The 21,415-nt window shown below is 44.5% G+C and overlaps 1 protein-coding gene across 4 annotated transcripts in view; it reads right to left on the bottom strand.

The window, feature by feature from the left end:
* KDM2A (lysine demethylase 2A) overlaps positions 1 to 21,415 on the bottom strand; it is a 116,421-nt gene that overhangs the window by 15,580 nt on the left and 79,426 nt on the right. For 2 of the 4 annotated variants that reach the window (XM_047775140.1, XM_047775141.1), the window contains 3 exons: positions 20,937 to 21,052; positions 12,990 to 13,116; positions 9,827 to 10,221 (listed from right to left, as the gene is read on the bottom strand). In XM_047775140.1, coding sequence (XP_047631096.1) covers positions 9,827 to 10,221; positions 12,990 to 13,116; positions 20,937 to 21,052 — 638 coding nt within the window. Of the gene's footprint in view, positions 1 to 1,572; positions 2,339 to 9,774; positions 9,794 to 9,826; positions 10,222 to 12,989; positions 13,117 to 20,936; positions 21,053 to 21,415 lie in introns of those variants that run through there. The other 2 variants (XM_047775144.1, XM_047775142.1) reach the window with 2 other exon arrangements.

The following is a 21,415-nucleotide window of genomic DNA, read 5'->3' on the forward strand; positions in this document are numbered from 1 at the left end:
TACTTGATAAATTATTTGCCCTTATTTCTATAAAGGGGGGCAGGAACAATCTTAGGGGCAATAAATAGCTCTCATGACTTGAACCAATCTAGCCTGACTTGAGAAACAATTCTACAGTAAGAAACTGCCACTCAAGTGAATCACACCTGGGTGAGTGTTATCTGAAACAGATCTTTTATGTTTTAGACAGAAATTTCTGACTCCCAAATCTAGCAGAATGAAATCCCTCCTCCTCTGACGTCATGAGCCCTAAAGCAAAGGCCATAGCAAAAGAACACACATCCAGGAGGCGAGTTTCCTTCTCATTGCTTTAGGTGTACACAGGATACTGTTTCAGGGAAAACTAAACTCTGATCCTAGACAGGCCAGCATGCCTGGGCCCTTTTCAATAATTATTCCCATAATCCTGTGAGGTCTGTGCCTAGATACCAGGACTTTCTGAAGCACGAGGCATTTCTTTACCAAGTTTTTTTATCCTTAACCTAGGGTTCATGCTTCAAATACAGAGTTGGGACTCCAAAAGATCCTTTAACTCATACCCACAAAGCTCCTCCGCGATGATCCCCTTTGCCAAGTCTCCAGATGCCTCTCACCCTCCCCCAAACTGATTTCATTTGCAGACGTTTTATTTACTTCTGAGTTGCTATGGCACCCCATCCTGGAGCCTCCTGTTAGCACCACACTGCGTGGGGGTGAAAAGGCAGGGTGCGGTGCCACGTGGGACTAGGCTCTGGTAGGGCTCCTCATCTCCACAGGGTGAAAAACTCAGGTCCATTCAAAATGTGTGCTAGGGAGTGCACAGCTCCCCTCCCCCACTTCGCACTGCGAGGAGTAGGACTCTGCCCATTTCCTCTGCCTGAGAGCACTGAGCTGTCCACAAACAGGGACTTTCCACTTTCAGCAAAACAGACTGCACAGAAAGATCCGCGATTGTTTAGAGTAGAAAAGGAACCTAACTATTCACCAAAAGCAGTCTACCTGCAAGATTTTTGTGGAGGACAGGGAAAGGTAGGTGGAGAAACTGGGGGGGGGGGGCTGTTCACATATAGTCGGCTCAGTTACTAGGGTCTGTGTGGGTGTGGAGGGAAATGCAGATTTCCTCCCAAACCTTATTTCACTGGGGCCATACAACCAAGCATGCCTCGCTTTCCTCAAAAAAGGCAGACTCCAGCTGAGGCCCTTCAAGAAACCATATTAAGAAGCCACCACCCTTCATCAGAGAGGGTTTGGGACGGGGAGCGGGGGTGGAGTGCGGAAAGGCTGACGCCTATCTAGGCTCCTGGCATTCGGGAGAGCATTCAAACACAAGCCCACACCCGACGCAGCCCAGGAAAGGGACGAGAACAGCGGGCACCTGGGCAGAGAAGGGGAAAAGGTTCTCCAAAGCCAAGCGACCCAGTTCAAAAGCACATCCCACCAGGAGAGGGAACAAGTGCAGTGACGCCTCAACCAACACCTAGGCATTGTCCTGGACTCGCCCGGCAGGCAGTTCTTCTACCTCTTGGCCAAGACAAAGTCCCTACAGTTACACACACCCCGAACCAGAAAGGGTTTGCCGCCCGCCTGCCTGACCTTGTTGTTTCTCGTCGCCCTGGAGCTGCCGAGGCTCTTGGTTGAAGTTTCCCCAGCGTCTTTGTTTTGCTTTCTGTATTGGAAGTTGTGCTGAAGGAGTTAGGTTTTCTGTCTAGGAAAAATCCCGATTTACTTGAAAATTCTGGAATCTCCCAGAGTACATAAGGCACGACAGTCCGGCTCCAACCTTTCAGGCTACCCAGAGGGAGCGGCGTGTGGTGCTCTGAGCTCCTCCTCGAGCCCTTCAGCTCAGCCGCGGCTTCCTGTGCCTGCGAACAATGCTGCTGCGTCACCCACATGCAGCTCCCAGAAATGCTTTGCAACGGAAGATGGCAGGAGGGGAGCCGAGCCGAGTGCGCGAGCCAGCAGAGGGCCCAGCGTCCTGCTGCAGAGTCAGGAGGGGGTGTGCTGGGCCAGCGCTCTCTCCCCCGCGATTGGAGGAAAGCCCGCCCGGGAGGTGAGCGGCCGCTCCGCCTTCTCCCTCCCACCAGCGCCGCAATAGGAGAACCCGGGCGCCCCGAGGGCTCTCGCTGGCCGACTTCGGGAGGCGCCAGAGAAAGGGAAGACTTTAACCCATTCTGAGTCTGGCCCCCGGTCGTCCTTGTGTCAGTCCACACCCTTCCCCTCAGGGTCACCCCTTGTGCTCACAGCCGCCTGCACACACACGTCTCTCCCCACTCTTCAGGCGAGTCGCCCAAAGTTCAGTCGCAGTGGATGAGCCAGACCTGGAGTCAGGCCCCTCTGGAGCTACCTTCTCCCGCAACAACCGGCCTGCCCTCTCCTGCCCCCACTGCCCCTCTCCCAGCCCAGGATCCAGAAGCGACATACATGATCCCAGGAAAACCTTCAGGAATGACACACGTCAACCGATACCGAGATACTCAATAGGTCTGTTTAGTATCAACTACTTCCACAGAGCTGCCTGCTCTGCACCACGCGGAGCTCCACCTCTGTAAGGGAAGCGCCTGGGCAGCTCTTGCAGAAGTTCCTCGGCGACCAAGTCAAACCAGCTGAGGCGAAACCTCGGGTCCAGGAGCTTCATTCTCCTGCCCCAGAACCAGGCCGGGGAACCAAAGTGCATCTGCCAAGGCCCCATCTGTCAGTCTCCCAGGGCCACCATTCCTGGTGCTGGCTCCGCCCCTCGGATTCCCCCACCCTTAGGACACCAGCGCTCCCGCCCACCTCCTCTTCCAGGAGGTGGATTTGCCTGCCTCATCCTTGATATTCCCTAGATGAAGCTGCCAGCCCTGCACCCTGTCAGACACCTTGATGCCCCTGCTGACAGCCACTCAAGGGACACTCTCCACGCACCAATCCGTGGCCAGGGTTAAGCTCAGACTGCACAAGCACTCTCTCAGGCCACAGTGTCCTGTATTTTGGGGCCAGATTTATATAATTTTTAAATTTACTTATTTATTTATTTTTGGCTGCCCTGAGACATATGGAGTTCTCAGGCCAGGAATCAAATCTGAGCAGCAGCTGTGACCATGCCAGGCCAGTCATCGAGCCTGTGTCCTGGAATTGCAGAGACACTGCTGATCCCACTGTGCCACTCGAGATTTATGTAATTTTTAGACTCTCACAAAAGTAACTTGGCTATTTTGGAAATTACAGAAGTGGCATTTTTTTTTTCTTGTCTTTTTAGGGCCGCTCCCGCGGCATATGGAGGTTCCCAGGCTGGGTCTGAATCGGAGCTACAGCAGCCGGCCCACACCACAGCAACAGCAACTCAGGATCTGAGCCACGTTTGCAACCTACACCACAGCTCATGGCTACGCCAGATCCTTAACCCACTGAATGAGGCCAGGGATCAAAACTGTGTCCTCATGGATACTAGTCAGATTCGTTTCCACTGAACCACAACAGGAACTCCCAGAAGCCGCTTTTAAATAAACATTTCAGGCCACTGAGAACCTAGGTCTTACCACTGGAAATGTGCTTATTTATTTGCACTTATTCCAGGACAGTTGTTTTGGCGACCTTCTGGGGCATTGTCAGTGGCCTGAAAGGCTTTCTTAGACCTGGAGCTTTTACAGTAGGCTACCAAGGAAAAGAGGGACTTTTACGCTCTTCTGTGGAGTTCTTCCTAGAAATGTCTGAATGGTCATTCTTACGCTCAACCTTTGCACTTTACCTTAAGACTCAAAGACCCAGAGTTCCCGTCGTGGCGCACTGGTTAACGAATCCAACTAGGAACCATGAGGTTTCGGGTTCGATCCCTAGCCTCCCTCAGCGGGTTAAGGATCCAGTGTTGCCGTGAGCTGTGGTGTAGTTTGCAGACGCGACTCGGATCCTGTGTTGCTGTGGTTCTAGCATAGGCTGGTGGCTATAGCTCCAATTAGACCCCTAGCCTGGGAATTTCCATAGGCCGCAAGAGAGGCCCTAGAAAAGGCAAAAAGACCAAAAAAAAAAAAAAGACTCAAAGACCCTGTGCAATCAGCTTGTTATATTAGAAAAACCTTCCTTAATGGTGTAAGAAGTCTTTTTGGAAAATGCTTATTTTGGTCTTAGTGCTAACTAACCTAGAGCGACAAGAAAGTATGCACAAATACTTAAGAGAAACAAGTCACTCCAAAACACAACAAAAGTTCAAGTTGTACCCAAAACAAATTCCAGAGGCCTTTAGGAAAGGACAAAAATCAGACAGGGCACTAGGAAACTGATTCCAAGTAAGTTTCCAAATCACATATTAAATAAAGCCTATTTTTTTCCATCTATTAATTCAGAATAAAAAACAGGCAACAAAGATGAGAATTAGGAGTTCCCATCAAGGCGCAGCGGAAATGAATCTGACTAGGAACCATGAGGTTGAGGGTTTGATCCCTGGTCTCGTTCAATTGGTTAAGGATCCGGTGTTGCCATGAGCTGTGGTGTAGGGTCGAAGACACGGCTTGGATTTGTTGTTGCTGTGGCTGTGGGGTAGGCGGGCAGTTGTAGCCCCAGTTAGACCCCTAGCCTGGGAACCTCCACATGCCGAGGGTGCGGCCCTGAAAAGACAAAAGACCAAAAAAAAAAAAAAAAAAGGATGAGCATTAAGAACATAACATTAGAAATACAGGAATGTAATGAAAATATTCAAAAGAACTGTTTCATTTTAACCTGATCTTACATGTTATTCACAACTGTAACTCTCTGCTTCATTCCCATCATACTCCTGAGACAGAGCTCAGTGTAAATTTTTTTTTTTTTTGGTCTTTTTTACAGCCTCATGTGTGGCATATGGAAGTTCCCAGGCTAAGGGTTGAATTGGAGCTGCAGTATCTAACTAGTATCTGACTAGTATCCATGAGGACACAGTTTTGAGTGGGGCCAGGGGATCAAACCCATATTTTCATGGATACCAGTTGGATTCATTACCGCTGGGCCATGGAAACTCCTCAGTGTAAATTTTTAGATCACAGTTACAAAAGAAAATGTTAAAATCTTAGATCAGAGCAGCTGTAGCCTTTTGAACCACAAACAAAAATTTCAGATGTATAAATTGAGAGCTTTTACCATTTACATAATATTGTAGTAATCAATTTTTAGCATTCAGCAGGAAAGTTTATTAAGTGGTAAATCAAAAAGACTAGGAGTTCTCTTATGGCACAGTGGATTAAGGATCCAGTATTGTCACTGCAGTGGCAAGGGTTCGATCCCTGGCCTGGGAATTTCCATATTGCTGTGGGTATGGCCAAAAAAATTTTAAAAATAAAAAATAAATAAAAAGACTAGCACCTCCTTCCCTCAGGATAGAGTCTATCACCTGCCCCTCAGTGTTCGCTCGATGCCCTATGTTATGCCCAGCACCTGTAAACCCAGAAGGCATTTATTTTCTTTCTTAGCTCACTTAAAACACCTGCTCCACCAGCGGACTGTTAAGCCCCCTAAAGGTTTGGTCCACAGCATGTATGCATATTTAAACCAACACTAAGCCTGGTTTCTTGGCAGAGAGGAGGCAGACATCATTCACATTAGTTGAATAAGTGAATTTCACAGATTTGCAAAAGTTATTTTTTTCTGTAATAACGATACATTATTAGTAAGTACTACTTAGTGCTAGTTAGTAAGTACTTTACCAACATTATCATTAATTTTCACCACATCCCCGAGGAGGTATCTTATAGAGAAAATAGGCTTTTACAGGTCTAGTATCCTGTCCAAAAGTCACATGTTTGCCAAGTTTATCAAAATGTTTTAGAGAAAATAGGAAAGTAGAAAAATATTCAGTAACACTGAAATTGTTTCACAGAGTTGGAAGCCAAATACACTGATATTTTAAAAGCTTCTTTTTATATATACACACAAAAAGCTCCTTTATTACCAAAATATACACAAACAAAATAAAATCTGATTGAAAATTCAGTCTTCCAGCTGACAACCCCCACCCACTGTCAACCACCGACATGCCCCCTCCAGTCCTGCTGCAATGCACACATGAACCAGGAGACTCTTCTTTCTTACATTAATGCGACACTGCTCCAAGTTCTGCTTCTTTACTCAACATCTCTCAAGGTCACGGCCTCACAATTTCAGATTAGGAGTCACAGTTACTCACACCCTCCCAAATAAGGCTTTATACATACCCATTACTTTCCTCTGAACTTTGCCAATAAATCAACTTTTTAATGCCCCCTTTTTCATCTACTTCTACCTCTTCACTCCATGATTCTTTCTCCAACACTGGAGAACATTTTAGAATCTTCAAAGCCCTTTTACCACATCACTAAAACTGACTTTCCTTCCAGGGAATATATAATTATGGATATCTCCTCTCACCACTTTTCTTCTCATTTCTTCTGCTAGTTATTTGTGACAGCTATATACGCTACAGCAAGAAACAAACCTCTCTGCAGGTAGGGTCAAACTCTGGGCTTGCTTTTGTCCTTCGCTGCAGTGTAGCCTTCTGTGCTACATGCACCAAGTTCTCTAGTACTGCAGTCTCCAGCTATGCAGTGATTCGGCACCCACCCAATCCAACACTTTTTTCTTTATGGTGAGGCTTGGATTCTCAAAGCCCTAAACTCACTATTATCTGAAGATCAGATTAAACATCACTGGTCAAATGCAGGAATAATTAATCCATTTGATCTTAAGTGAAACTACCTACAGAGCTGGGCTCTGTATCTTTTGTCTTCGGTTATCAGTTGCATTTTGACTACAGTACTAGGTAAATGAGAGAGGGGAGAATTCAAACACTGTCAGTCTATACGCAGTCATCCTACTGGGCCACTCTCCGTGTCTTATGCTCTGGTCTCTGTGCCACTCTGTCTTAGCAAGCAACGGCAGCCATGTTTTTCATGACTCCTGATAAACAGGAAGCTCTCTCTAGACACTTTTCATAATGCTAAGAGTTCTCTTTAAATGGCTCTTCTTAACTCATTCCCCTTCTTGCTGCCTTTTATTCTGCTTAATATTAGACCCAGAACTTCCTATTTTTTCCCCTACCACTCTGCCTCCACAAATATCCTTATTTAACTATGTTAGTTAAGGGAGTTTGTGTATTTTTTATCGTGACACTTGGCCTGTACAACTGATTAGTGAATTATACAACATGACTTTCCACAACTAGATTCAATGAAATCAAATCCATCTAGAGTCATCCCTTAGGACTAAAAAGGTACTTTTTTTCCTCAAGAATTAGAAACACAGATTCCCTAGGCCAAAAGAACATTAGTGAGATATAAACTTGGAAGTCTTTCTTCATCTTAGGGTTCCTAAAAGCAATTATACAAGTTAGTAAGTAGTCAAAGTCACAATTTAGTGTTTCCCACGTGCACCCATGGTGGGACAGCTACACGAAAAAAGAAACTCCTGTTGGAATTCCTGTCATGGTGCAGCAGAAATGAATCTGAGTAGGAACCATGAGGTTGCGGGTTCGATCCCTGGCCTCGCTCAGTGAGTTAAGGATCTGGCATTGCTGTGAGCTGTGATATAGGTCAGAGACGCAACTCTGATCTGGTGTTGCTGTGGCTGTGGCGTAGGCCAGCAGCTGTAGTTCCATTTGGACCCCTAGCCTGGGAATCTCCATATATGCCTTAAGTTCAGCCCTGAAAAGCAAAAAAAAAAAAAAAAAAAAAAAAAAAAAAGAAAAAGAAAAGAAACTTCGGTAGAAAAAAAAAGATGTTACACTCCAACTCTCAGGAAAATATAATATGCATCCTACCACAATGGAAAGGAAAACTGCAAGTGTCCTTTGCTCACTCAGGGCTGGGAAGTGATTCTGGGATATGGTTTGCGAGTCTCCAAAAGTATGGCTAAGTTTGTTTTGCTGCACATTAACCATTATAGATATAGGACCACACCCACTGGGAACTTTGTCATTTCCTCCCATAAATACAAGCCATAACGATACCACCTGCCTTGTCTAAAACAAACTATAAAACCGCTGACTTGGTAGGTTAAGGATCCAGCGTTGCCATGAGCGGTGGTGTAGGTTGCAGAAGCGGCTCAGATACTGAGTTGCTGTGGCTATGGTGTAGGCCAGCAGCTGCAGCTCCAATTCGACCCTTAGCCTGGGAACGTCCATGTGCCACAGGTGCAGCCCTAAAAAGCCAAAAAAAAAAAAAGTAAAAACCACTGTCCAGCTTCTATCACTATGGAGAGGACCAGTTCAATCAGGTTACCACCCCTTTTTAAAGTTTTTACCATTTCACTGATGTATAAACAGTAAGATAAAATTAAAACGGAAATTGAAGAAAGAAAAAAGAAAGTCTAGGTCCTAACCCAGCCTTTGGAATTCCTTACTGAGATATCTGGCAGAAGGTAGGCAGCTGCTTAGTGGCAGCCAAAGGAAAACCTGAATGAGGAATCAGGAATGGAAAAGACATTCTCTGAGATATTTAGCCTGTCTCCCTTAAGGTCACATAAAATTATTGCCGATAAATTCTTCTGTGGCTTAGAACAATCTATAAGGCAAGTTTTAAAAATAACACTTATTATAAATTGTGAACTAGCTTCCTAATATACATAGCCATGCCCTGAACCCAAACATAAATAATTATTTACAGACTTTTTGGTGTTCGTATTAATGATTACCTATGAGGAAAAGATTACTTAAGAGGAAAAGACACATGAGGGGTGGGCTAGGCTTTGAAGATTACTAATGCTGGGAGACCTGCTGAGAAAGAAGAAAATCTACAAGAAACTTGATATACCAAAGCAACAGGATGAACTAACACTTAAAACGACACTTTTTTCAGAAGTTGCCCCAATGTATTTGTCTTAATGCTAGATAAATTTGAAGCTAAATATGTTAAACCTGCTTAACATAACCTAACAGAATAATTTCTTTCCCTTAAAACCGCTTGAGTTAAGACTGCTGGAGACTGTTAATGGCCACTTTTGTCCTCTAATAGGACTTATTGTCTAAGGGTACCTTAAATTTTAAGTAACATTTCTTTTTTTTTTTCTCCTTTTTTTTCCTTTTTTGTCTTTCTCAGGGCCGTGCCCACAGCACACGAAGATTCCCCAGGCTAGGGGTCCCATCGAACTATAGCTGCAGGCCTACGCCACAGCCACACAGGATCCGAGCTGCGTCTTCAACCTACACCACAGCTCACAGCCACTCTGGAGCCTTAATCCACTGAGCGAGGCCAGGGATCAAACCCGCAACCTCATGGTTCCTAGTCTGATTCCTTTCCGCTGCACCACGACGGGAACTCCAACATTTATTAATACAAACTTTTTTTTTTTTGCTATTTCTTGGGCCGCTCCCACGGCATATGGAGGTTCCCAGGCTAGGGGTCGAATCAGAGCTGTAGCCACCAGCCTATGCCAAAGCCACAGCAACACGGGATCCGAGCAGCATCTGCAACCTACACCACAGCTCACGGCAACGCCAGATCGTTAACCCACTGAGCAAGGGCAGGGACCGAACCTGCAACCTCATGGTTCCTAGTCAGATTCGTTAACCACTGCGCCACGATGGGAACTCCTATTAATACAAACATTTTCTCAGGTTTTATTTTCAGGGTCAGCCTGAAATACTCATTTATATAAGTCCTAACTGAACATACAAATGTTAGTATTTTCACAACAGGGACCTAACCTCATTCTAGGAATTGAAACACTATACAGCATAAGCACAACACATACACATATTAACTTCTCTCTGGTTGAATCAAGATGATCCAAAACGCCTGTTTTCTCTCTCAGAATCCAGAAACTGACTGCCCGAGCCAGATCAACAGCTGACATGCAACAGTCACACCTAACCCTTACCTTCACATCAGCAATGAGAGCATCTCATGCAACAGTCACACCCAACCCTTACCTTCACATCAGCAATGAGAGCATCTTCGTCTTCTATCCCTGTAGGGACACATTTCTTGTGCAGTGGCAGAGACTCCAATTTATCTACAAGGCAACGAAGGCCTTCAAGCTCAAAATGGGTCAGATGCACCTGCCTGTCCTTCCGGGGGCTACACTGGGAATCCCACACTTGTCCATTGTGGGAGCCCCGGCTAGAGTCAGAGGTTGAATCCCCAGACAAAGTTTTCTTCAGACTTGGAAGACTTCGGCAGGTTTTACCCAGTCCGTCATAATCCAGGTTGACCCCATTGGCTACAGGGCTAGTGAGAACAGAACGCCTATTGCTCAAGCGCCGGGGTTCTCGATCTACCGCTTCCTCATCCCCATTTCCGGACTCCAACCCATTTAACTCCAAATCTGCCAGTATGAAGAAAAAAATGCAGTGAGAACATGCCACTTGGCCATGTGAACAACAAAAGAAATTGGTAGCATAAGAGGGGCCCTGAAGTTACAAATGACGAAGTTGTCACATTTTAAAAAATTGGTCTTTCCTTCTCCAGCCTATTTGTCCGCTGCTGGAAATCACAGTTACAGGTAAAAATAGGATCCTGAGCTAGTAGAACAACTGAGATAAATAGTCAATTGAATTTTTAAAAGACTGGGAAGGGTGCAACCTTTAAACTGTGTGCTAGAAATAAGTTACCTGTGAGAACAGTATAAACTGGTTTCAAGTTCAAACTTAGTTTGGGGGTTATGAGTTCATTATCTTTAAAAAACTAGACTGCATGAAGCATATATATATGTGTGTATATGCAGTTTTTTTGGGGGAAGCACGTATATTTAAAAGCAGTTTTGCTCAACGTCTTGGTCATAAAATTAAGCTCTGAGGAGTTCCCGTCGTGGTGCAGTGGTTAACGAATCTGCCTAGGAACCATGAGGCTGCAGGTTCAATCCCTGGCCTTGCTCAGTGGGTTAAGGATCCCGTGTTGCTGTGAGCTGTGGTGTAGGTTGCAGACGCGGCTCGGATCCCGAGTTGCTGTGGCTCTGGCGTAGGCCGGCAGCTGCAGCTCCCATTCGACCCTAGCCTGGGAATCTCCATATGCCCCGGGAGCGGCCCTAGAAAAGGAAAAAGACAAAAAAAAAAAAAGCTCTGAATCAAAATCTTAGCAACATGGCTAAATAAAACAAAACAAAATGAACCTTTTTTTTCTTTTTTGGCTGCCCTGTGGTGTATGGAGTTCCTAGGCCAGGGATCAGATCTAAGCCACCGCTGCGGCAACGCCAGATCCTTAACCCACTGTGCCTGGTCAGGGATCAAACCTGTGTCCCAGTGCTCCCCAAGACACCACTGACCCCGTTGCACCACAGTGGGAACTCCCAAAGTGAATATTTTTTAAATGAAAGATTTTGATAGTCAAAGTGAGAATAACAGTTCTAATGAAAGAAGAATTCTTCAGAGTTCAAGTTGTGGCTCAGTGGGGTAAGAACCTGAGCAGTAACCATGAGGATGTAGACTCAATCCCTGGCCTCACTCGGTGGGTTTAGAATCAGGACTTGCTGGGAGTTCCCATCGTGGTGCAGTGGTTAACGAATCTGACTAGGAACCATGAGGTTGTGGGTTCGGTCCCTGCCCTTGCTCAGTGGGTTAAGGATCCGGTGTTGCCGTGAGCTGTGGTGTAGGTTGCAGACGCGGCTCGGATCCCGCGTTGCTGTGGCTCTGGTGTAGGCTGAAGGCTACAGCTCTGATTCAACCCCTAGCCTGGGAACCTCCATATGCCGTGGGAGCGGCCCAAGAAATAGCAAAACAAAACAAAACAAAAACAAACAAACAAAAAAATCAGGAATTGCTGAAAGCTGCAGTGTAGACTGCAGATGCGGCTTGGATCTGGGGTTGCTGTGGTGTAGGCTGGCAGTTGTAGCTCTGACTCAACCCCTAGCCTGGGAACATCCATATGCCACAGGGGCAGTGAAAGGAAGGAAGGAAAAAGAAGACTTTTAAAATGTTAACTGATCTTTTATTATGAAAGTAACACATGTTGACTATTAATTTAGGAAATACAGGAAGATGCAAAGAAGTAAATAGGTCACCTGTATCCCTCTACCCTCAGATAACAACTCAACAGTGTGATGTATTTTCTCTCCATCTTTTTCTTACACATCGTGTATGACTACGATTTTTTTTTTTTGGGGGGGGGGGGCACGTCCACAGCACATACAAGTTCCCAGGCCACGTACTGAACCTGTGCTACACCAGCGACCCAAGGTGCTGCAAAGACAACACTGGATTCTTAACCCACTGCGCCACAAGAGAACTCCTGTACGACTATGATTTGATGCTCTTCAAAACTGAGATCACGGTGTATATACAGTTCTGAATTCTGCTTTCACATAGTGATGAGCTTTTCCTTTTTCCTCAAACAAAATACACACTATTCTCAGAAGAAATGCTAAGACAAAAAGAATCTTGTTTGGATTGAAGATTCTATGAAATACATGAGCACAGGATATTACAGTGTTGGCTTTTTTTTTTTTTTTTTGGTCTTTTTGCTATTTCTTTGGGCCGCTTCCGCGGCATATGGAGGTTCCCAGGCTAGGGGTCAAATCAGAGCTGTAGCCACTGGCCTACACCAGAGCCATAGCAACGCGGGATCCAAGCCTCCTCTTTATTTTTAAAGCATGGAATAACCTAAAAATGTACAAATGAAACTATCCTGACTTGCAATAAAATAGTCAGGTTCTTAACCTGCTGAGCCACAACAATTTGGTACTTCTAAATAGACAAATTAAAAAACAAACTATACAGGAGTTCCAATCGTGGTTCAGTGGTTAATGAATCTGACTAGGAACCATTAGGTTGCAGGTTCGATCCCTGGCTTCGCTCAGTGGGTTAAGGATCTGGCGTTGATGTGAGCTGTGGTGTAGGTAGGTCACAGATGCAGCTTGGATCTTGCATTGCTGTGGCTCTGGTGTAGGCTGGTGGCTACAGCTCTGATTAGACCCCTAGCCTGGGAACCTCCATATGACATGAGTGCAGCCTTCAAAACACAAAAAAACCAAAAAAACCCACAAAAAACCCCCAAAAAACTATACAAACAAAACCATTGAGCAACAGTCTATGGAATATTCCTGGCCTCACCCTCAATCCTGAAAGGTATCTCGAAAGCTCGTGTAGGCAGAACACTTACCCATGCTAAGGGACTCTTTCTGAAATTCCTTAGTTAGGTGGGAACGGTTGGTTATGCAGTACACATAGCGCTCCAGCACATACCAACACATCTCATAGTAGAACGGATAGCGGAACTTATTTGGAACCTGCACCGGAACAAAATAATGAGAAAATTAAGTTGATAACAGTTTCCAAGGAAAGAGAGTAACAAACAATCACTGCAATAAACAGCCCAGGAAAAACCCTCCCTAGTCAATCTGCAAACTTAGGTTGGCATTTGGGGCAAGAATTTAAGCCGATCTGTCAGCTTCAAAAATGTTGGTCTTAGGAAACAATCACTAAAGACAAAAGGTATTTTGTAGAGACCATTTCAGAACTACCAAGAAGCTGTCTTGGTTGAGTGGGCCAAGCATCAAAAAGTTTTGAGGAGTTCTCGTCATGGCGCAATGGTTAACGAATCCGACTAGGAACCAGGAGGTTGCGGGTTCGATCCCTGCCCTTGCTCAGTGGGTTAAGGATCCGGTGTTGCCGTGAGCTGTGGTGTAGGTTGCAGATGCTGCTCGGATCCCGTGTTGCTGTGGCTCTGGCGTAGGCCGGCAGCTACAGCTCTGATTCGACCCCTAGCCTGGGAACCTCCATAGGCCGCGGGAGCGGCCCAAGGAATGGCAAAAAGACAAAAAAAAAAAAAAAAAGTTCTGAGACAGAGTAAAACGTTAGGAGTAAAACACAATATACTTTAATTAAGAAAACTGTTTTAGGGTTCTTAGGATGGAAAGGCATACCAGTCACTCTTGCCTTTACTAGTTTTACCCTGAATCAAAGGCCATGAAACACAGAATATAATGGCAAAACAGGACATGAGATAAAGTTACATGTTTTTATTACATACTTACACATATGAAAGTATGACTAGAGATGCATTCGCAAACTACATCTAGCCGAGGACATGAAGCTCAGAATTCTCTCCCACTATTACCTCTCAGCTTGCCTGTCTTGTACTTTGTAGTCTGCCAAGATGGTATTACCCACAAATCAGATTACTATTCTACATGGCCTAAGCAGCTGCTATCTTTTGTTTTCTTTCCATTCTCCCTAAAAGCAACATGAAAGTATTCCTTCTGAATTATCACAAAAATAACTGTCCTTTAGATCTACCCTAGTCAAAGAAATGGCAAATCACCACGAATCAACCAGTGAGGAAGAACAATGATGGGGATTATTCTAAATTCAGGCACACCTCATTCTACTGTATTTTGCTTTACTGCGTTTCATAGATATTACCAGGTTTTTACAAATTAAATGTTTGTTCAGACAAAGGTTAGCATTTTTTATAAATAAAGATTTTTTTTCTTTTCTTTTTTTTTAGGGCCACACCACAAGCTTATGCAAGTCCCCAGGCTAGGGGTCAAATCAGAGCTGCAGCTCCTGGCCTATGCCACAGCCACAGTGATACCAGATCCAAACTGTACCTGCAACCTATACTGCAGCTCATGGCAACGCTGCATCCTCATCCCACTGAGCAGGGCCAAGGATTAAACCCGAATCCTCATGGATACTAGTAGGGTTTGTTACCACTGAGCCACAATGGGAGCTCCAAAATAAAGTATTTTTAAACTGAGGTACATACTTTTTTTTTTGTCTTTTGTCTTTTTTGTTGTTGTTGTTGTTGTTGCTATTTCTTGGGCCGCTCCCACGGCATATGGAGGTTCCCAGGCTAGGGGTCTAATCGGAGCTGTAGCCACCGGCCTACGCCAGAGCCACAGCAACTCGGGATCCGAGCCGCGTCTGCAACCTACACCACAGCTCACGGCAATGCTGGATCGTTAACCCACTGAGCAAGGGCAGGGACCGAACCCGCAACCTCATGGTTCCTAGTTGGATTCGTTAACCACTGCGCCACGACGGGAACTCCCCATACATTTTTTAAAAAAGACATACTGTTACTTACACCTAATCGGTTAGTACAAACATGACCTTTCTATACACTGGGGAACAAAAAAATTCATGTGACTCAATTTACTGCAATATTTGCGTTATTATGGTAGTCTGGAAGCAAACCTGCAATATCTCTGAGGTGTGCCTGTACACTGTGCCCATCTTCTTTTAGAAAGGCCATCTTTCAAAAGGATAAGGCAAATAATACTCTTAGGATTGTTTTGAATATATTACTTCTCAAAATGTTCCTGTCTCCTTTTTAAAGCTCTGTGTTCAGGTAGTCTTCCTGAATAAAGGAGACCCAGATGGGAGTCCCTTTCAGACCCCTTCGCTAGGGCACAGAGCATCACTGTGGATGAGATCACTTTCCTCATTGCAGAACAGGAGAGACACGCACGTATACTTTCCCAGCTTTCCAAGGAAGAGGAGCCAGGCTCTGAATCTCAGTCTCTTTTGCCACCACAGCTTAAACAACTAGAAGAGGTTTCCCCTCCCTTATTTGAAAATCAAATTAATTACCACCTTCTGGTGAGGTGGGAGAACACAAATTAACAGATACTTGATCCCACCAAATTAAATATAATACACTGGGCTTCTCTGCTCACCTTTTACGTGTTCTTAACACTTTTCTGGAAAGGTTTTTTGGGTTTTGGCTGTACCTGCAGCACATGGAAGTTCCTGAGCCAGGGATTGAACGTGAGCCACAGCAGTGACAATGCTGGATCTTTAACCCACTGAGCCACCAGGGAACTCCTGGAAAGGTCTTTATTAAAAGTTCAGGACAGGAGTTCCCGTCGTGGTGCAGTGGTTAACGAATCCGACTAGGAACCATGAGGTGGCGGGTTCGCTCCCTGCCCTTGTTCAGTGGGTTAACGATCTGGCGTTGCCATGAGCTGTGGTGTAGGTTGCAGACGCGGCTCGGATCCTGTGTTGCTGTGGCTCTGGCGTAGGCTGGAGGCTACAGCTCTGATTCGACCCCTAGCCTGGGAACCTCCATATGCCATGGGAGCTGCCCAAGAAATGCCAAAAAAAAAAAAAAAAAGGACAAAAAAAAGTTCAGGACAACCAGAGTTCCTGCTGTGCTACAGCGGGTTAAGACTCCAACTGCATCAGGTGCTGCGAAGGTTTAAGTTCAATCCCCAGCCTGGCACAGTGGGTTAAAGGATCAGGCGCTGCAGCAGCTGCAGCTCAGATTCAATTCATGGCCCATATGCAGAGGGTGGGGCCATAAAAAAAAGTTCAGGACAACCCAATTCTAAACTCTCTGGGACTCTGCTGAGAGCTGAGTAATACTGGAAGGAAGGAAGGAAGGAGGGAAGGGAGGGAGAAATGAAATAAAAAGAAAATACAAAATAGGCATTACTTTTGATTTTTTACTTGAACTCATTAGACTATTAATAATAGCTGAGACATCACACACCCAACTTCCCCAATGGCCTTCTACCTATGCTGCTAGACACCACAGAACACACATCAATTTCTAAGATCAGATTAGAATGTTTTGGAAAAAAAATTTTTTTGTTTTTTTGGCAGCACCCACAGAATATGGAAGTTCCCAGGCCAGGGTCTGAAGCCAAGCCACAGCTGTGGCAACACCAGATCTTTAACCCACTGCGCTGGGCCGAGCATCAAACTCTCACCTCAGCAGCGACCCGAGCTGCCACAGAGACAGCACTGGATCTTTAACCCGCTGTGCCACAGCGGGACTCCTGAAAAAAATTGTTTAATACTCTTTATTGAGCCTTTAAGGGCTATCAAGAGAATAATTACCAACACTCGTTCCACAGTGGCACAGCTAAAGTAGTGAAAATGTTGCCTTAAATTTACAACATACCTTATATTTCTTTCATGAAGCACTGTGTATACATCTATACATTCTAAGTTAAATTTTGTGAGTTTATAGAATGTTACATAATAAACAGATGTCAGGCTGGTACTGGCATGTAAAAACGTGGAGAAGAAAGCAAATAAAAAATGCTCTGCGTGTATATATGTAGAAGATCCAATGAAATTTTAAAGAAACACAGAAGGGTTCTTTATTTGGATGAAGCAATTAAGTAAGCCCTACTTAGGAAAAATGGAATAATGCAGCAGCTAGATACTGAAATTTAACATTTTCTGATAAGCAAAGTCTAGGAAAATAAGATAGATAAATCAACATTAGTTACTACCAGTTCAACAGTCTGTAGGAAACTTTTCATGCAGGATAAGGTGCTCAGGTTACCTATGCTGTTGAATATATATTCTCCCTTTCTTCCCTCATAGAGCAAACAATTAAGCTATGGGCATAACAGCAATTTTCAGCCAAAAAAGGAGAATGCTTTTTAGAAACTTTTTTTTTTTTTGGTCTTTTTACGGCCACACCCATGGCATATGGAGGTTTCCAGGCTAGGGGTCAAATTGGAGCTGTAGCTGCTGGCCTCCACCACAGCCACGGCAACGCCAGACCCGAGCAGTGTCTGTGATCCTCACCGCAGCTCACAGCAATGTAGGATCCTTAACCTACTGAGCGAGGCCAGAGATCCAACCCGTGTCCTCATGGATACTAGTCAGATCACTTCCACTAAGCCATGATGGGAACTCCTTAGAAACATTTTTAGATTGAATCTTACAGCAGGATAGGTGGTATTACCTCTTAACAATGATTCTAAGTAAGAGTACTTTACTATGAAATTATGTAATTTTTCTCTTTTGAAACATTTTAATTATTTTTACTGTTATTACAACCTCAAACTTATTAAACTACTTACTATATTTTGTAGTTTCATTACTTTTAACAAACAAGTAGAGGTTCTTTCAGGTTTTTTTTGGCCACACTTGCGGTATATGGAAGTTCCCAGGCCAGGGACTGAATCCAAGCCACAGCTGTGACCTACACCACAGCCGCTGTAATGCCGGGTCCTTAACCCAAGATGCCCCAGGTGGGAACTCCAAGAAATTCTTTTTTAATAAAATTTGTTTTAAAAAGCATTCCATTCTCTCTCTCTCTCTCTCTCTTTTTTTTTTTTTGTCTTTTTGCCATTCCTTGGGCCACTCCCGCAGCATATGGAGGTTCCCAGGCTAGGGGTCTAATCGGAGCTGTAGCTGCCAGCCTACGCCAGAGCCACAGCAACGCAGGATCCGAGCCGAGTCTGCAACCTACACCATAGCTCACGGCAACACCGGATCGTTAACCCACTGAGCAAGGGCAGGGACCGAACCCGCAACCTCATGGTTCCTAGTCGGATTCGTTAACCACTGCGCCACGACGGGAACTCCTCCATTCTCTCTTAATACTAAGAGGGAAACTCCAGCAATACCAACCTCATGTATAAGGTAATAGGTTAGAGGCTACCTACACTCTAACCAAAACAAATGTTCCCAAATGGGCACCAAAATGGTTAACTGACCATGTTCACAGTAAGTAGGTCAATGACCATTCCTTCTAAAAGGTGTGGATTCCAGAGTTCCCACTGTGGCACAGGGGAAATGAATTCAACTAGTATCCATGTGGTTCAACCCCTGGCCTTGCTCAGTGGGTCAGGGATCTAGCGGTGGCATGAGCTGTGGTGCAGGTTGCAGACACGGCTCGAATCTGGCATTGTTGTGGCTGTGGTGTAGGCCGGCAGCTGTAGCTCTGACTGGACCTCGAGCCTGGGAAAGCCTATATGCCATGGGTGCAGCCCTAAAAAGAAAAGAAAAAAATACACCACAGCTCACGGCAACGCCGGATTGTTAACCCACTGAGCAAGGGCAGGGATCGAACCTGCAACCTCATGGTTCCCAGTCAGATTCATTAACCACTGAGCCACCACGGGAACTCCTATTTTTTGATTTTTAATTTTGAAAACTATTAGATCTCCCAAAAAGTTCCACGAGTGGTATGGTATCACTAACACTTCTAGCTTCTCCAAGACCCATCACCTGTTAACATTCCCCACGTTTTGCTAATCTCTGTTCGTTTACACTGTTACTATTCTGCCGAACTACCTGAGAGCAAGTTGTGAACATCACATCCCCTACTCTGTACTCTAATGGCTGCTTAATGTCAGTACCATTTATACTTTAATGACATATGATTCAGCTCTTGCCAGTGAGGGTTTTGCTGAAGGATTAAGCCCGATCTCCCTAAGGCAGAGTCATAAACAGCACCTAGTAGATCTGGTTTACTGTCTCTTTTTGTTGTGGCTTATGAGCTGAAAGTGCTTATCACATTTTCAAATTCTTTTATTTTTTGGCTGCACATGAGGCATACGGAATTCTTGGGCCAAGGAATGAATCCAAACCACCGCTGCGAGCTATACCACAGCTGTGGCAAAGCCAGATCTTTAACCCACTGTGCTGGGCCAGAGAGCGAACCAGTACCTACACAGAGACAAGCCGAATCATTAACCCACAGCCCCACAGAACTCCCAATATCACATTTTTAAATGTCTAGGGGAGGGGGGGGGGATAATTAACTAAAAGAGTATTTTGTGTAATGGGAAAATTACATGAAATTCAAACCTTAGTGTCCATAAATAAAATTTGGTTTTATTTGAACCATGATCACTTGTTTAAGAATTTCATTCTTCAAGGCAGAGTTAAGTGCTTCTGACAGATGCTATATGGCCCACAAAGCCTAAAATACTTACTATCTGGTTCTTTACAAAAAAAAGTTTGTCAATTCTTTCCTTAAGATATTCTCTGCATATAACTTTTCCCCTGCACATCCAGATTGGTTTATTAGCTATGTAACATCCTATGGAAAACTGAGAAAATAAGACACACGAACATTTTCTATAGGGCTTAATTCTCTCATGGAAACCCAGTTGCGAGAGGCAGTATACACAGTTACATATTAAAGTACAACAGTTTGAGCATTACACAGTTAGCAGAGTAAAGAAAGAAATATAAATTTAAAGTTGTGACTCTTGAGGTGATAAATTCCTTATACCAAATTATTCTAAGAGAACGAAACTAAAATACCATGGCTTGTGAGTTCCTGTGGTGGTGCAGCGGAAACAGACCCAACTAGTATCCACGAGGATGCAGGTTCGATCCCTGGTCTTGTTCCTTGGGTTAAGGATCCAGCATTGGCGCTCCCATCGTGGTGCAGTGGAAATGCATCTGACTAGCATCCATGAGGATGCAGGTTTGATTCCTGGCCTCGCTCAGTGGGTTAAGGATCTGACATTGTCATGAGCTGTGGTATAGTTCTCAGACTTGGCTTGGATCCCAAGTTGATATGGCTGTGGTATAGGCCAGCAGCTATTGCTCTGATTCAACCCCTAGCCTGGGAGCCTCCATATGCTGCAGGTCTGGCCCTAAAAAGACAAAAAAAAAAAAAGAAAAAAAAAGGGGATCCAGCATTGCCACAAGCTGTGGTGTGGGTTGTGGCTGTGGCTCAGAGCCCAAGTTGCTGTGGCTGTGGCAAGGCTGGCAGCTATAGTTCCAATTCGACCCCTAGCTTGGGAACTTCCGTATGTGGCAGGTACAGCCCTAAAAAGCTAAAAAACAAAAAAAAAGCATGGCTCAAGAAATCACCAAATAGGAGGTCCTCTTGCATCTCAGTGGGTTAAGAACCCGAGGTAGTGTCCATGAAGATTCGAGTTTGATCCCCAGCTTCAATCAGTGTGTTAAGGATCAGGCATTGCCTCGAGCTGAGGTGTAGGTCACAGATTCAGCTCAGATCCCATATTGCTGGGGCTGTGGCATAAGCCAGCAACTGCAGTTCCAATTCAACCCCTAGCCTGGGAACTTCCATACGCTGCAGGTAGAGCCATTTAAAAAAAAAAAAGGCAAAAAAAAATTACCAACTATGCCTCTGCAGTCCTATAAAATCCTAAGATACCACAAATCTCAAGGAGTTGGAGTCCCCAATACCAAGTATGTAGATCTTGTTAAATGTTTTTCTCAGTCTTCCTAAAATGTGATAAATGCTGCATTTTAACGAACAACAACAAAAAAAAACAGAGGTTTTAAGACAAACTATCAGTGAATCTCTTAAATATCAGTTTTAAATGGAATAAACACACCTCTTCACATCCAATTATTGCAGAGAGTTACATACCCGTGTCCGATCTTCAATGTTATAGATTTTTAACTGCATGGGGATATTGAAGCTATGCAAAAAATTGCCTCCAAACACTAATGTGTCTGTGGGAGTATACACAGCATGAATCCAGCCTAGGAGAAAGGGAAAGGACAGCGGCCGTAAGCACACATTATAATACAGCTCTCTCTGAGCCTGAGTGCAAGACCTCTAGATCACATTTTCACTCTGATTCTGCCTCTTTGTGGTTGGTCAAGTTACTTAACCTCTTGCAGCCTCTATATCCTCTATAAGACCAGGATAGATAAATTGTACCTTCTATGATTGTTGGTAAGCACTAAATGAGAAAATGCAGGTAAAGTGTTTAGTATACAACAAACTCTCAGTGAACACTGCTTCCATTTACTGGAGTATCTAATATGACCCAAGCTCAGTATAAGAGAATTTACATGTATTGTCATTTACTTCTCACAACAAAATGGGACAAGGATTTAAAT

Source organism: Phacochoerus africanus, chromosome 4 (genome assembly GCF_016906955.1).
Source record: "Phacochoerus africanus isolate WHEZ1 chromosome 4, ROS_Pafr_v1, whole genome shotgun sequence".
Classification (NCBI taxonomy): domain Eukaryota; kingdom Metazoa; phylum Chordata; class Mammalia; order Artiodactyla; family Suidae; genus Phacochoerus; species Phacochoerus africanus.